Source organism: Heteronotia binoei, chromosome 4 (assembly GCF_032191835.1).
Source record: "Heteronotia binoei isolate CCM8104 ecotype False Entrance Well chromosome 4, APGP_CSIRO_Hbin_v1, whole genome shotgun sequence".
Classification (NCBI taxonomy): domain Eukaryota; kingdom Metazoa; phylum Chordata; class Lepidosauria; order Squamata; family Gekkonidae; genus Heteronotia; species Heteronotia binoei.
The window spans coordinates 105263952-105280174 of record NC_083226.1 but is presented as its reverse complement, the minus strand read 5'-3'; the positions used below and the strand labels follow the sequence as shown (position 1 = coordinate 105280174).

Genomic DNA, 16223 nt, shown 5'->3' with positions numbered 1-16223 from the left:
GCCGTATGTCTTTTCTGATCCACCTGCCATACGAGTAACACATGGGAAGATTTTTTCTGAAGTTACCACTTTTTTCCATCATTTGACTCACACAGTACGACTTTATAAAGTTCAGGGTAAGCTAACGGGAGGAAATTTAGTTGTAGACTGGAATTCCACTTTTAAAAAATTGCTTGTGTCTTTTTGTTTGTTGTGCATGGAGATATAGCCAACTGTACAGTTGACTGCTCTGGAATGTCTTTGAATATTTTCAAAGTGCTGCATTCACTTAGTGTCCTAAGGCCTACGTCAGGTCTTGATATTGAGTAATGTTCAATAGCTTATGGTTTTTTAATTTTTGGTTTGACATCCTTTAGTGTTAATGTTGAAGGATTAATAATTATCATAAGAAGTATTTTATTTGGAGTGACATTGATCTCTCCTACAATCATCCATCTCCCCTACAATCATCCTTTCCACATTAGACACCATTTCGTAGTCCTTGGGGAGGCAACTCCAAATAGTAGGATGGCAGACCATTTTGCTCAGAATATAGAGCCAGTTTTCTGCACAAGGGACTGGGTGATGCCATAAAGCACTTTCAGCACTGATGAGGCTCATCTTGCTTTCTGTGTGTCTTGCCAAGGGCAAGACATCTTTACTCTTCCCTCCCTTTTGTCTTTGATCACACCAGCATCTTTACAGGTAAACTTAGGGGGATGCTCAAGCCAAAAAGGCCTCATACAACTGTTGTAGTCCATTAAATATTATAAGGAGTTGAATAGGAATGACATTACAAGAAGTTAACAGTGTTTTTGCCATTCTGGCATATTTGCTCATGGTCACTCTAGTATGCTAACACCCTAATTCTAAGTAGTGTCATTTGGTAAACTATAATGAAAGTAATGTTTCATCAAATAAAAACTTAAACCATCGACTGACCATGAAATTCACTGGGTGACTTAGGCTAAGAAAGGTTAACTGGCCCAAACTTGCTTTGCAGGGTTGTTATGAGCAGGGCTTTTTTTTTGTAGCAGGAACTCCTTTGCATATTAGGCAACATCCTCCTGATGTAGCCAATCCTCCTGGAGCTTACAGCAGGCCCTGTACTAAGAGCCCTGTAAGCTCTTGGAGGATTAGCTACATCAGGGGTGTGTGGCCTAATATAAGAACATAAGAGAAGCCATGTTGGATCAGGCCAATGGCCCATCCAGTCCAACACTCTGTCACACAGTGGCCAAAAAAATTATATATATATATACACATGCATACATACATACACACACACACACACACACATACATGCATACACACACACACATATATATACACATTGTGGTTAATAGCCACTGATGGACTATGCAAAATAATATGCAAAAGAGTTCCTGCTACAAAAAAAACCCTGGTTATGAGGATAAAATACAAAGGAGAGCCATATATGCCACTCTTGGAGGAAAGGTTGTGTAAAAATGTATAGATGGAACATTTGTGGTACTGCTTGAACTATGAAAAATAGTGCCTTATGAAACATGTGACAGGCTGCTTCCAACTCGGAGACCTGAAGTGGGAAACTGTATTACTTTGAAGTTTATAGTGATTAATAGGAAATCTTTGGTTAATAAATCTTTAAACATTCTGAAACCTTTTATATGTATTTAGGGCTAGAAGGCCAGTCTCTGGAAATATTCAATATTGTGGATATTAGAGGAGAATACAATCGTGAGATTGCAATGAGAATTTCATCTGATATAGAATCCCACAATAGATTTTACTCAGATCTCAATGGATATCAGGTAACTTGCATGTATTTGGATACAGAAGATATTTGTGTCTTCTACAATATATGGTCAAATGCAGCAGCCTCCCCTTTTCCAGTCTTTTTGGTTGAGTTTTTTGCCATCAAGTCACAGCCAACTTATGGTGACCCCATAGGGGTTTCAAGGCAAGAGATCTTAAGAGGCAGTCTGCCATTGCCTGAACATCCCTGGACTTCCTTGGTGGTCTCCCATTCAAGTATTAACTAGGGCCGGCCCTCCTTTGTTTCCAAGACCTGACAAGATCAGGCTAGTTTAGGCCATCTAGGTCACGGCATTTGCTTGATACAGATCTGGATTTTGCAAAAGACAGTTTTAGTAGTCAGTTTGGAAATGCCTAAAAATTGTATTGATTTTTGTCTTAAATTAAATGTGTGATGCTGGGGGATGGATGATTAGAGTCAGTTAACAGGTACACAGGGGCCCAGTTCCTGTTGGGACTACAGAATGAACTGAGAAATATTTAAGCCTTCCTCTTCATTTTCTGTTTTCCTGAAATAAGAGTCCTCTGATATAAAGCATCCATGTTGGGGGAAATATAGGGTAGAGAGATGAGTATTGTCAAAACTTAAAGTGTTCCTTAAGGATGACAGATTGTTCAAGAACAAAACCATAAAGTGCTGAGGTGCGAATCCTCTCCTTAGAGGTAACATGCTCCTTAACTAACCTGCCAGCCAAAGACCAAGGAACAAAGTTTCAAGCCTTCCTGGGTCTAAGATCAAAAAGTCAGCCCTGCAAGGTAGGGCAGTTTTGAGTTCCCAGAACAGTTGTTCTGGTAGCTGTAGCCAATAAGGGCTAAGTACTAGATTCAGATTGAAGCCCTCAAACCCAAAACACCACATAATATAATTAATATTTATTAAAGGAATAAGCAATATAATAGCACTGTATCTAAGGTTAAATAAATATCTAACCTAAGCAAATTTTACTAGCATTGGTTCTCTAAATCCAGATATTGCCTGACAAAACTGAGTCCAGTCAGAGTTCCAAAGTCGAAAACAGGTGTTCCAGCCAGCATGGCCCACCAGAATCGAGAGGTGTCCAAAAGATAGATGTAATCCAGACAAAGGGCTAATAAGAGAATGAAAGATCTTCCTTTATACCAAACAACCTGTGTCGGCATGACTCTAGTTGACCCATCAAACATTTATTAATTTAGTTTATACCCTGCCCTTCCCACAAGTGGGCTCAAGGTGGCTCACAACATAGCAAAATCATAATAAAACCAATGAAAACCGAACAGTCAAATAGTTAAACAATATAAAATAAGATGGCACTAAAATACTAATAACCCAAATCCCCTTCAGCATTTTACAGGCAGTGGTAAGTAGCCTGAATCATAATAATTTTTAGTCAGATTGAGCAGTGCCGCATAAGTAGTAAGCAGTATCTGGGTGGTGGACAGGTAGTAGAAAGCAGGAGAGGCCAAGACACCTCACTCAAAGGCCTGGTTGAACAGCTCCATCTTACAGGCCCTGCAGAATTGTCATAGCTCCCATAGGGCCCTGATCTTGAGTGGGAGCATGTTCCACCCAGCCAGGGATTACCAGGTGATGTTGGTCTGTGGCGCGCAAGGCTCTCCAGGGCACATAGGGAAGAGGTGGTCCTATAGACATGCTGGTCCCAGGCCATGTAGGGCTTCAAAGGTCAGCACCAAAACCTTGAACCAGATTTGATACTCTTAGCAACCAGTGCAGTTGATACTCTTAGCAACCAGTGCAGTTGGCGTCACTGTCAGCAAGCGCACCACAACATTCTGCGCCAGCTGCAATTCTTGGATCAAGTTCAAGTGTAGTCCCACATAAAGTAAGTTACAGTAATCCAGCCTGAAAGTAACCATTACATAAATCCTGAGAGGTGAGATAGGGAACTGATCAGGCAGAGATGGTTAAAGGACAATCTGGCAACTGAGGTGACCTGGGCCTCCACAGAAAGCGAGGGATCTAGGATCACCCCCATACTCTTCACCTTCAGTGCTGGTACCAGTGGTACACCACCAAGTGCTGGAAGCCGGATTCCCAGTCTCACATCCCCATGAGATACAAAACCTCTATCTTGGTTGGATTTAATTTCAGCTGCTGTAACCATCCAGGCATGGCCCTTAATGCCCTGTCTAAGATACCTTGGGCAGAGGCTGTCCAGCCATTCATTAACAGATAAAACTGGGTGTCATCAGCGTACTGATAGCAACCCAGCCCAAACCTCCAGCTGATGTTAAATAGCATTGGAGAAAGGATCGCACCCTATGGCTCTCTGCATTCAAGTGGGTATCATGACGACATCCTCTACCAAAGTGCCACCTTTTTCCTTAGCTGTGGAGAAAGGAGGAAAGCTGCTGAAAAGCAGTACCCAATATCTCTACACTGACAAAGCGGTAGGTCAGCAGATCATAGTCGACCATGTAGAACACTGCTGTCAGATCTAAAAGCAGCCAACCTGCCTCAATCCAACTGTCTCTGGAGCTCATCTGTTAGGGTGACCTATGCAGCCTCTGTCCCATGGCCAGGGCAGAAGCCAGACTGGAATGGATCCAGGATGGAAGGCATCATCCAAGAACACCTGGATGATAGATAGTGAATGATGTGACTTGCCAAATCAGCTATGTTGCTAACCATGTGACACAATGAATCTGATGTATTGCCATAATGATACCACATGCTCTGCAGCTGCACAGGGCCCAGTTAAGCAAACATCTTCTCCCACACATGGGTCCTTGCAATAACAAGATGGAATGCGTAGGCCCAAATCCCTCCCAGGTTCTTTGGCCTTGAAACCGCTAGGCCTAATCATCTAACCACCACCTGTGTTGGTCTCCCAACTCCCTTGTCTCATTTTTTTGAAACTACAGCTTGTCCTTGGGTTCTCTTGACAGAGAAGCTTCTGTGATTTTTGCAGGCTTTAGCCTGAGTCAATATTTCTGTATAGACAAGAGACTGCTAAGCAAGCCAGTCTCTTGACATTTGTTGTTATATGTCCTGAATGAGGCAAATAGGGCTCCTTGGGATAATTTTAGATGAAGAAAACAGAGCATTAGGGGAAAGCTTTTACAAAAACCCTTGCACCACAGTCCCAAAAAGAATGAGTCGCTGTGCATGCCTGATTTTTTTTTTAAATGCTGAAGCTCTAATCTCAGAGTTCCCAGTATCTCTTCTGCTTGTCCCTCATTCTCAAATGAATGAGATCACTTCTCTCTCTTGCTAACAGCAAAGTGACAGAACTGTTGGTCTTTCCTTTTAAGATGAATTATTTGCTCTTGTGACCTTTTATAAAGAAACATGGTAGCAGTTACAATTAGTTTGTAGTCCCAAAGCCTATTGTTTATCTTCCCCTTGAAATTCTCAGTGACATTGTATTTGATGGTGCAGATTCAGCCAAGGCAGACAATGAGCAAATTGCCTCTTCAAGCAAATTTCTATCCAATGACCACAATGGCTTATGTCCAGGATGCCAGGGTTCGTTTGACCCTTCATTCTGCTCAGTCTCTTGGAGTTGCAAGTTTGAAAAGTGGTAAGTAATTGTATACATTTCTAAAGTCTGAGGTTGCTGAACACAGAAATCATATTGGATAAAATCCTAGCAATGGAGAGTGGAAATCTAAGGGGTGACTCTGATCCCATGGAAACTGCAAAAGTTAATAATGTTTCTTAAAATGAGTATAATATGGTGAAATTATGCAAGAAATCCAGATGTTCACTAAAGCAGCAGAGAGCACGGAATGCTAACCACAGGAGTGCTGTGGCATGGGGATTTTCGGCTGTCAAGCGTTTATGAAATATCTTGGCCTAGGACAGCCTAAACAAACCATAATCAGACCTTTAAAACTTCATCTGTGTCTGTAAATTTTCACATAGCTACAATTTAGGTACTTAGCAAGAGTGTATACTCACAAAGCCAATGTGGTATAGTGGATAGAGTGTTAGACTAGGATCTTGGAGATCCAGGTTCAGATCTGCACTCTGCCCTGGATGCTTGCTGGATGACTTTGGTCAGTCACACACCCTCTCAAGGTCATTGTGAGGATAAAATGGGGAAGATGAAGAGCAATGTAATCTGCTTTGGGTCCCCACTGAGATGAAATGCAGGGGAATAAATGAAATAAAATAAAACCAATATTTGTTTTAGGTCAATTAGAGGTCATTATGGATCGTCGACTTATGCAAGATGACAACAGAGGCTTAGGACAAGGTGTACAAGACAACAAAATCACAGCTAACTTGTTTCGACTTCTATTGGAAAAAAGGAATGGAGTAGACTTGGTAGGATGAGTATTATGAACATTTATATTTCCATCACTTAAATATTACCTCAATAGGGATTCAGTTAGATTTACCACTAATGTGGAATCTGCCATACATAAAACTATTTCTTGTTATAATGAAATTTGGGTACAAGTATAAAATTGCAAGTATACCCCGTACTCAATAAGAATTTGCAGTTCTTGCACCCTATGTGAACATTACAAATGTATCTTTATTTTTTTGCTACTTGAAAGGTGAGAGAAAACTTTCATCCTATACATTTGGCATGAGCAAAATGTTATGTAGGACATGGTTTTTCTCACTCAAACTTTTATAGGAAACTTTTTCAATGCTCTCCCAAATTCCTAATTTTCCCATTGGAAAATGTCCTTGGACCTCTCCATACTATACATGTTGAGTGTGAAAAACCTGTCCTTAAGCATTTATTCTTATTTTTAAAAAGTTTTATTGATTTAAACTACAATAAAGAAGCATTACAGATGATACATAAAAAGAGGGGAAAAGAGAGAAAAGGTAACTTTAGAGAATAGGAGAAAAAGAAACAGAAGCCAGTACAAATATATCAGTTATAATTTCACCTCCCAATATATTACTCAATTCTTCCTACCTACAAGTATAAAAATCTCCTTAAGTATTACATCCTTTATTCTCTCACTAGTGTAAAAGAAAAGAAAAATAATTCTTATAATAAACTAGTAAAGCAATATAAGACCAAACAATTATTCTTAGCCACAAATTAAATATAACCAGTTCATAAGAAAAAATTTTCTTATAAGATTGTCTCAACATCAGATTTCCTGATTTAACTTAAACCTATAATAGGCACAGATTAGTTTATTGATTTAGCAAAATAAATAAAAGGAACACATAAATTAATTTCACATAAATTAAAAGGATTAAAAGGAACACATAAATTATTTCTTTGTTCATAGCAAATTACATAAGCTACATCAAATACAACTGTCTATCTCCATCTAAACCATTTCTCCTGCTTACATATTAATAGCAAATCTACCATATTACAAAAAATATCAAATTCTGCAGCCTATCAAATTCTGGCTTTTCACCCTTGGTCATATTCTCACATCATTAGAAGCAGTCTCCCTAAATATGCAACTGTGAGTAGATCTACTATCTAGAAAGTGATGCTAATAAGCCTCATTAACATCATTTCTTCAAGATCTCTCTTTTAAATTTTAACATCTGTTCATTAATATTAGTTACATGTTTGCTTATTCAGCAGGAAGAGAGAAAGGAGAAAAAACAAAGGGAAAAAACCCAAAAGGAAAATCCAAAATTCCAAAGCCCTTTTTCCCAAAAACTTAAAAAAAAAAACTTTTAAGTTCCTTTGCTTTCTACACCCAAATTGTATCCGAGGCAGTCCCTTTGTCCACAGCTTATCTTTTAAGTAACACCTTTCACTTCTTAGTCAAAGTTCTTTATTCAGCCATTCACCAAAGCAGAAGCAGAAAAACCAAAGAACTTTTTACGGATAGTTTTCCAAATCCAGATGCGTTGCTCAAAGTGCAGCTTTACTCTTCTCAGCATGTCCTGCCCCCTCAACCACAGGAAGAAGAATTCGTCGCCATTTTTTCTTCTCCGCTTGAGTGGTTTTAAAAGTGCGTCATAAGAGGCCATCTTCTTTCGCCTTTGTTTCGCATAACAATTTCTCCTTCTGCTTTCACTGCCATCGATTCACTCTCCTTAATGCTAAACCCCTGTAGATTAGCTATTTCATTAGTTGTCGGATCTTCTTCGCTCAAATCATGAGCAATGAGCATAAAATCTCTAAGAAGCTGCGTAAGTGAAATCAAATCTTCCTTTAAAGATCTGAGATTTGAGCAAATATCTTTTTCATGTGCCATTTTGTTAGAAAATGCCATACTCAGCTTATACATTCAAAAGTCAGTCTCTCAAGTCAGATTGTATTTTCACTTCCCTCGTATTGAAGGTATTCTTTCAGTTAAAGTCAGATAAAAGAGACAGTGTACTTTTTCCTTTTCCTTTTTGTTTTTTGTATATCTCCTTTGTGTTCCAATCATATTGCAAATTCTTGATAATCTCTGTAATATATATCCAATTAAAGTCCGGGTCAATTTTAGTAATTATATTCAGTCCAATTCAAAAGGTTAAGACTGCTCCTGATGGTCCAAGGCCACTTGGAATCATCCATGAGCTAGTTTTTTGTAGTTATGCAAAGTGACCCATCAGGGGGTAAATTTAGGAAAAAACACCTACTTGTTAAGTAGAATCATCACTTTAGAAGTGGAAAGATGTTGATTTTCAGATGAACTGGAAAAAAAGAAAGCATAAAAGCGATGGGGAGTTCTTTTTCTGCTGATAAGCAGCTTTCATAGTCGTGGAGCCTCAGGACACACAATGATCATAGGAGGCAATTGCCACTAACCCCCTTCCCCACCATGGGGTTCCCATGCCGAGAGAAAGCCCTCCAGGTCTTCCCTGCAGGGGAACAACCAGACTCAGAGATGCCACAGAGAGAGCTCTGCAGGCAGCTCTGAAGCCAAGATGACAGATCCCAGAAATTCCTTAAGCATTTATTCATTCCAAAAGAGTAATATTTCATAGGAGTTTTTTAAAGGTCTCCCCTAAATTTTCCAGATTTTCTGTTGGAGCAGTTCCTTTTCCTATTCCTTTACAATGCTTGTACAGATTCCCAAGATTCCTAAGGCACTGGCAAACATTACAACTTACATAGTTGTTTCAACTTATTTTGTGTATGGTCATACCCTGGACACATACCATTCAAAACATGTTGGCTTATCTCCAAAAATACATGTGGGGAGGGGTATTATCCATGCATGATGAATGCACTAAAATGCTAAGGGTTCATGGATCAAGTGGGGTGTCCTGTCTATGCTATAAACTCAACCTCAATTTTCTAACTGAAGTGTATGGCTTTTTATAATGATAAAGGAAGCAAATTCAAAACACCGGCAAATACTTCCTTTTTGGGTTCCTCTGAGTTTGTGGCTCAGCTCTCTATCTGTTTCTAAATTAATTAAGACAGAGCTGAAGTTGGCAATAAACAAACTGGTTTAATAATAATTAAAAACCACCCTCCCCTAAAGGGTTCAGGGTAGTGCACATCACAGACATAAACCTAAAACATTGATAAATATCAAAGAAAAATATATAACAAATAACAGTTAAGTAAAAACAGTAGCATCCTCTAGATAGTTGATGGCATAGATAAAAATTTATCTTCCGTCAATTATACAGAAAGCATTCATACAGAAAACAAGTTGAGTTGTGATATTTGGCCAGAGGTAATAGTTTGTAATACTAAGTTTATGTAACTGTGTGTTGTTAGAAATGAAAGTGAACATACAAAGCATATAAAATCTGCTGTTGATTTACTATTTTATTTTCAACAGAACGAAGAAAAGTCATCAGTCAGCTATCCTTCTCTTCTTAGTTACATAACATCATCTTTCATGAATCATCCTGTGATTCCAATGGTTACCTATGCAGGCACAGGTATTCCACCAGTTTTGAATACCTATTCTCCTCTAACTTCATCCATGCCCTGTGATATACATATGGTTAACCTGAGGACCATACAGTCAAAGGTAAGTTGAAGCATATCTGCCCCACTTGGACTATCTTTTTAAACTGTCATGTAAAAGTTGTAGAACATATTTGTATAAAACATGATGGAATGTCTTAATCTTTTATCCCTGAATACCACTCGGCTAAAGGTATTTATGAACAACTGGAACATCAAATCAACTGTTTATATCCAGAATTTTTCAATATTAGGTGTTGGGGGGAAACTGATAGTGGTTTCAGAGAGCACAGTATTTGGTACTGTGTTTCTGCTTTAAAGAAACCTTGTCAATTTTGGTATTTGTTATTTCAGGAAGTTTTCCCTTGTTAGGCAACGTTCAGAATACTAATTCTTATAAAACAATTATCTAGAACAGTTCTCTTAAGTGCTTCTGTGGATCTAATTATTCACCTTTCTTGGTATTGCTTGTTGGTATTTGAGACCTCAGGAAGGAACTGCATGTCTGGACTTTGAACTTACATAAGATACAACAATTCTGTATGAGTTGGTTTGTGATCACGTCTTAAATTGTATTAGGATTAGGATAATGGAAAGAAAAAGCCTTAAGTTTCCAAAAGTCATAGCCAGAAACATCTTTAGAAGTGGAGTTTGAATTCAAGTAGTGAATGTGAGAGCTAGGTAAGAAGTCTGCATAGAATGAAGGTGAAAATGAGAACAGAGCTGCCGGTACACTGGAACAATTAGGCATTGTGAGACTTCATTCGTTCTCTGTGTCACCTGACAAGCTGATGAGTCAGCACAGCATTAACTGCCCCCCTGGCTTCCCTAAGTGACCTGCAGCAGCAAAGCACTTGAGGAAACTGATCCCAGGAGGGGAAGCAGTTTTAACTGATTTCCCCAGGAGCCCTGCAGCTGTGTGGTGCCTGGGGAAGCCAAGGAGGGTATGCATGATCCCTCCCTGAACTTCCCAAACCTCCATTCGTGGAGGGTTCATGGGAGGCACGTTTCCTGCACCACAAACTGGCCCTGTTCATGCTGAAACCATGATTCATGGTTTGGTTTATGCCTAACAGGCACTATTACCCATTGAAATTAATTTATTGTATAAATTCTTATTATGTTAGACTACTGAAGCAGCGAGTGATAAATGTTTTGTATCTTAGAACAAACCACCATTTTGTGCCAGCAACAGCAAGCTTGTGCATTTCTCTATCAAATTGCAAACGTTTGGTTCTCTTTCACCATTAGTATCAAAATTGTATCTTACGAACTTTTTTATTGCTTAAATGCATGAGTTTCAGTCACCAGCTTACAAGAATCAAAAGATTTTTCTTAGTCATAAAAAAGAATAAGAGTCCACTAGCACCTTAAAGACTAACAAAAATTGTGGTAGGGTATGAGCTTTTGTGAGTCACTGCTCTGAATAAATGAGCAATGGAGAAGTGACTCATGAAAGCTCATACACTACCACAGATTCTGTTAGTCTTTAAGGTACTACTGGACTCTTACTCTTTTCTACTGCTATAGATGGACAAACACATCTACTCATCTTGATCTTTCTTAGTCATGAACTTTCTTAGTCATGAATTTCCTGACAGAGTAGTTCCTCAGTGGAACAGGCTTCTTCAGGAGGTGGTGGGCTGTCTTTTGGCTCTTCAGGCTTCTTTGGGAGATGGGGGCTTTTATTCTTAAGCAGAGGCTATATGGCTGACAGCAATGCAGATTCTGTTAATTTAGGCCAATCGTGAGACGGAAAACAGGAAGAGATCTGACAGTGCTTGAATCTCGTGGTCTGTTCTTACATGCCGTGGGTAATGCTGATCACCACTTTAGGGTCAGGAAGGAACTTTCTTCCAGGCCAGATTGGCCCAGGGATCTTGAGCATTTTTTGCCTTCCTCTGAGCATATAGCAGGAGTCACTGGGAGGAGGGAGGAAGGTCACTGTGAATGTTCTGCATTGCACAGGCGATTGGACTAGATGATCCTTGAAGTCCCTTCCAGCTCTATGTTCCTGTAGTTATCTCTTGACTGGCACTAACTTGGCTGTTGGTGTGATACCTTCTGCCCTTATTGGGGTAGGAAAGCTTTGCTGCAGTGGTATTGTCATAGTCACATTCACTTCTAAGAAGAGTTGAGCCAGTTCTTTAATCTCGTGGCCTGTTCTTACATGTATGTTTACTTCAAAGTAAACACTTTGCTCAAAGGGACTTACTCGCAGATAAGCTTGCAGAGTTGAGAATCAGTCTCTGCAATTGTATGCAATGCTATTTTCCCACCTGGGGGTCAGCTTTTCACTACTAGCTCAGAAATAAAAGGTGTCTAGTGCTTTACCTTTTAAAAAAGGATTCATTGTCCCATTCGTCCTTTAGAAGTGCAGAAGAGAACTGGCATGTCTGTTACTGGAGCCACTGTGTGTGCATGTAAATTTTTGGGGGGCGCTAAATTCTTAAAATACTTGGATGTGACTTTCATGTACTAATATATTTTCAATAATTTTGAGGGGGATATTTCAGTTGAGTCTGAAACATTGTATGAGTGTTAGTGCCAAGTGAATTGCCTGGCCTATGAAATAATTGAGATGTGTGAAATATTCTTTCCCTTACTGTGATGCTGTGATTGTCTACACATCTCAATTTTGGGGTCCAAGGGTGACATCTGCCAAAATTCTTTAAATTTCAATATGGTATTTACCATTAGAAACACAATAGAGCCTAACATCAGAGTGCAAAATGGTTGAGTGTATAGCTGAACTCTGATATAGTCATTACAAGTAAATTTAGGACAGAAATCAGCAATGTGAATTTTAGTACAGTGGCTGCTTTTTAATAGAAACTTGTGGTGTGTTGGTACGCATTAGAATTGAAGGTTTGGTACAGTGTCAGGAGGCAACAGTAGGTCAAGGCCAAAGCTGCTATGCCCAGAGGAACTGGTTGGCCACTGTGTGAGACATAATGCTGAACTAGATGGACCAATGGTCTGATCCATCAGGGTGGTTCTTACATTCTTATGTTTATGTGTCCATTTATTGTGTAAAGTTGCTAATTTTCTTCTCCAAATTTTCCATTCATTTTCAGGCTGATCCAGGGCCATCTGATGAAGCAGCACTGATCCTTCATAGGAAGGGATTTGATTGTAGATTTGCAAACACAAACCTGGCACTTGGTTGCTCTACAACTCAGGGAAAGGTATTTCTGCAGAATTTTAACTTAACTGTTTGTCAGGAGAAATATAGTGGCTAAAATCCAAGAGCCTCTTTGGGGCACAGCTTGAATATACCCAGTAGGATCATTGACCTTTTTTCCCTTTTAATAGCAGACTGCCATGCCAGGCTCAAAAATTTGCTTCTATTTTAAGAGCAGCTTGTCAGTAAAGAGAGGAGTTAGTGTTTGAAGAACAGAACCCCAAAGCTCCCTTCTGAGCAGAATTTAATGCTGGTATTCTTGTGATCCTAGACATTTGAATTTAAAATGTCAGTGGTATTGCATATCTTTAAGTGTTTATGTGAAACTGCTGTGTGTTGCCAAGTTATGGGGGGAAATGGATGGGACAAAGGCAACTGTGGTTCTACTGAAAATATAATACAATTTAGAAAGCACAATTTTCATGGAACTTTTATAGTATTAGAAGAAGAATATTAGTTTTGCGAATATCTGCTAAATTTACTAGTCTCCTTACTTTTCAGTCCTCTGATATCATGGTTTCTCCAGTTACTATGAGAAAGCTATCAGCTGAGCTTAGTGGGAGGAAATGGTGTTCTCAGATATCCTATCAAAATCACAGAATCAGCTTTTTTAATCTTTATCATATTATTATCCCATTTATCATAACCTCTTGCATTTGAAAGGTTTTATTTTCTGTAAAAAGAGCTGAGATTGTTCTTCATGGTGAGTTACCAGTGTGTGGTATAAGTATTTGGTTCATGTCTTATAAAGGTGACATAACAGTGAGTCTTTTCATTGTAAATTTCTTCATTCTAAAATGTACACCTGGTTGAAAGTCCAGCCATCTGTCCACTGTTACAAACAGAGTGCTGGTATCACCATACTTTTTCTCTTGGAGATCTGTATGGCAACAGTCACAGCCAACCTAAAGTGGCTTTCCTTTAAATGATCCAGGAAACAGCTAGTGTAGCTTTAGGGTTTTGTCTGACTCTTTCAAGTCTCTCTCCTTATGTAGGAGGTAGAGTGCTGACTACTTCCTCCATAGTTTTCCATTGATTGAGAGTAATCTCCAAAAGAAAACATGAGAAAGTTTAAACCTATTTCCCTCACACACGTGTCTTCTGATTCAGACTGCAGCCTCTGCATTTTATAAATCAGAAACACATTCTAAATAAAATGAAACAGAGTTCTGCTTTAGAAGAATTTCATTTAAAGAGTGAAATTTAAAATTGATGTTGGACTGCGTGTGAAAGTAATGATCTTCTCATTTGTAATTTCAGCTGACAGTGCACAAACTCTTCAAGTTCCATGTGGAAAGTCTTACACCTACATCTTTATCTTTGATGCATTCCCCTCCAGATGCCAGAAACATGAGTGAAATCAGTATGAGTTCTATGGAAATAAACACATACAGAATTCAGCTGAGATGAAACTTGGCTTTAGAACTCGGATACTAAAAAAGTAATCTGCAGCTTTTTGTCTTCTCAAAGATCAGTGTGCAATAAGAAGCACATTTTTATTCCAGCTTCTGGATACTGTGACAGTACATGCATTCTAGAATTTATTTGATCCAACACAGTAAAAAGCCATGATGCAAGAAACTCTTTTTCTCTCTTAATAAAAACACCAACTTCAGTATAAAAATGCAACAAGTGTTGAAAAAACAAAGGATGCTATTAACAAAGTGAATCTCAGGTTAAACATTAGTTTTTGAATTCTGAATTTATGATTTTGTGTTTGAAAGGGAGGGGAAACATGTTTTAAATTGTTTTGTTGTTCATAGGTGAGTCTAAATATAGAGTGCTGAAATCCCAGACACAAGGAATTAAACCTAAAAATGCTCTGGCAAAGCTGTTGTCCAAATACTTATAAAGACTATAAATGAGAAAACTTCAGTCTGTTCCAAATAGAGTCTGAATTTATCCCACTCTAGAGGTAGAGTGAAGTGCAAGAGCCTTTGATTTGCGTGTAATCATATTTAATCTTATTGTCCTAGCATCCTGAAGTGCAGAACTTACTTTTTGGAATTTTAGATTAATCTTTCCTTCAAATATATAAAACAATTTTCTTTTTGTTACTTGACACATTGGGATATGTGCAATTACTCCATTAGGTAGAGTAAGGAAATTCATGTAATTTCATGAATACAAGATTTTTTACAGAACATTTGGATACTAACACTCTCTGAAATGTGTTTTCTACTTCAAGATTACCATATCAAAATAAATGTGCCTTATTTTTTTATATGTCTTGTTACTCCTTTGGTGTCCATGCAGTATATTCTTTTGGAGGGGGTGGTTGTGGTTTAGAATGCCATTAAACCATGTATCTTTTATTTGACAATGAAGGCCACATTCTTCTCTCCAGCACCAAATTTGTCTCGATGGTGTTCTGAATGCTCTGTCTATTTGAATGTAGAGAACTAATGTTATAAAGCAAAGCAATGGAGGAGTAAATAGCACTGTAAAATTCAGCTGCTATCAACTTCAACAGACACAGATTTGATGGCATGTAAGGCACACCATTTGTTAAAAGATATCATGCAATGTGTATTGTAGGAAATAGTACACTGAGAATCACGTGCCTATATATACAAAGTCTGAATCTTTCCAGCTATTTTTGTAAACATTTGGCACCTCTAAGCATTCAAAGCACCATAGGGGTACTGGGCCTAAGGAAAGGAATGGGAATCACAGGCAAGAGTCCTAACATATATTAAAAATCCAGTGTGTGAACTCCACACATGCTTATGTTGCCATGCCAATATTTGTTGTTGAGGTTATACCTTCTTCAAAAATGTTTATTTTCACATCAAGTATATATTGAGTTCTTGAGCCATGTGGGTTTGAAAATTCCAAATCCCTGAATAAAACCACTGTTTACAATTAAAGTCTACTCATTTGCATTTCAGTATGCTTCTTGTTCTTTTTAGTCTGACCTTTATTTTGCTTTAATTTATACAAATATGAGTAATTTCCTTTAGACTAATTCAATTAGCGGAAACATGATTTTCACATTTTTATATTGTTGCATCTTTTTAGCCATGCTTCCAGTTTAAAGATAGTAACGTGCTAATGTTCTTTATAACTTTTAAATTGAAAGTTGGGAGGGGGTGTTCTTCACAGTGTACAGTTACTCTGTTTCAGTTTCAACATTAGCACAATCTCATGTGAATTGCTGGAGAATGTTTGGGGAGTATACAGAAGTATAAATGAATGGTTTTAATGCAATAAATGTACAGTTTGTGAATATTTTCCTTTACGTTGAATATTGAGCTTTCAGAAGAAAGTTCCTATAACTATTTTTTTTTTTTACTTTTATGGACTCTGATAAAGACACATCAGAAACTTTTCATCTCTGCAAAAAAAGTATTTAAAATCATTTTCTGAGGAATAAAAATTGATGCAATAACTGTAATGTTGGCTTGTAGAACATGCTTCCAAAGGTTCTGTGTCATATGGTCCGATCTGCAATCCAACCC

General features: G+C 38.3%; 1 protein-coding gene across 1 annotated transcript in view; it reads left to right on the top strand.

The window, feature by feature from the left end:
* The window catches only part of MAN2A1 (mannosidase alpha class 2A member 1), a 113044-nt gene extending 97392 nt beyond the window's left edge, over positions 1–15652 (top strand). Inside the window, exons 16-22 of the mRNA XM_060235616.1 lie at positions 2–116; positions 1639–1772; positions 5159–5300; positions 5916–6049; positions 9448–9642; positions 12656–12766; positions 14023–15652. Of these exons, the coding sequence (XP_060091599.1) occupies positions 2–116; positions 1639–1772; positions 5159–5300; positions 5916–6049; positions 9448–9642; positions 12656–12766; positions 14023–14172 (981 nt within the window). The 3' untranslated portion in view covers positions 14173–15652. The remainder of the gene's footprint in view (position 1; positions 117–1638; positions 1773–5158; positions 5301–5915; positions 6050–9447; positions 9643–12655; positions 12767–14022) is intronic.
* Positions 15653–16223: the final 571 nt, after the last annotated feature.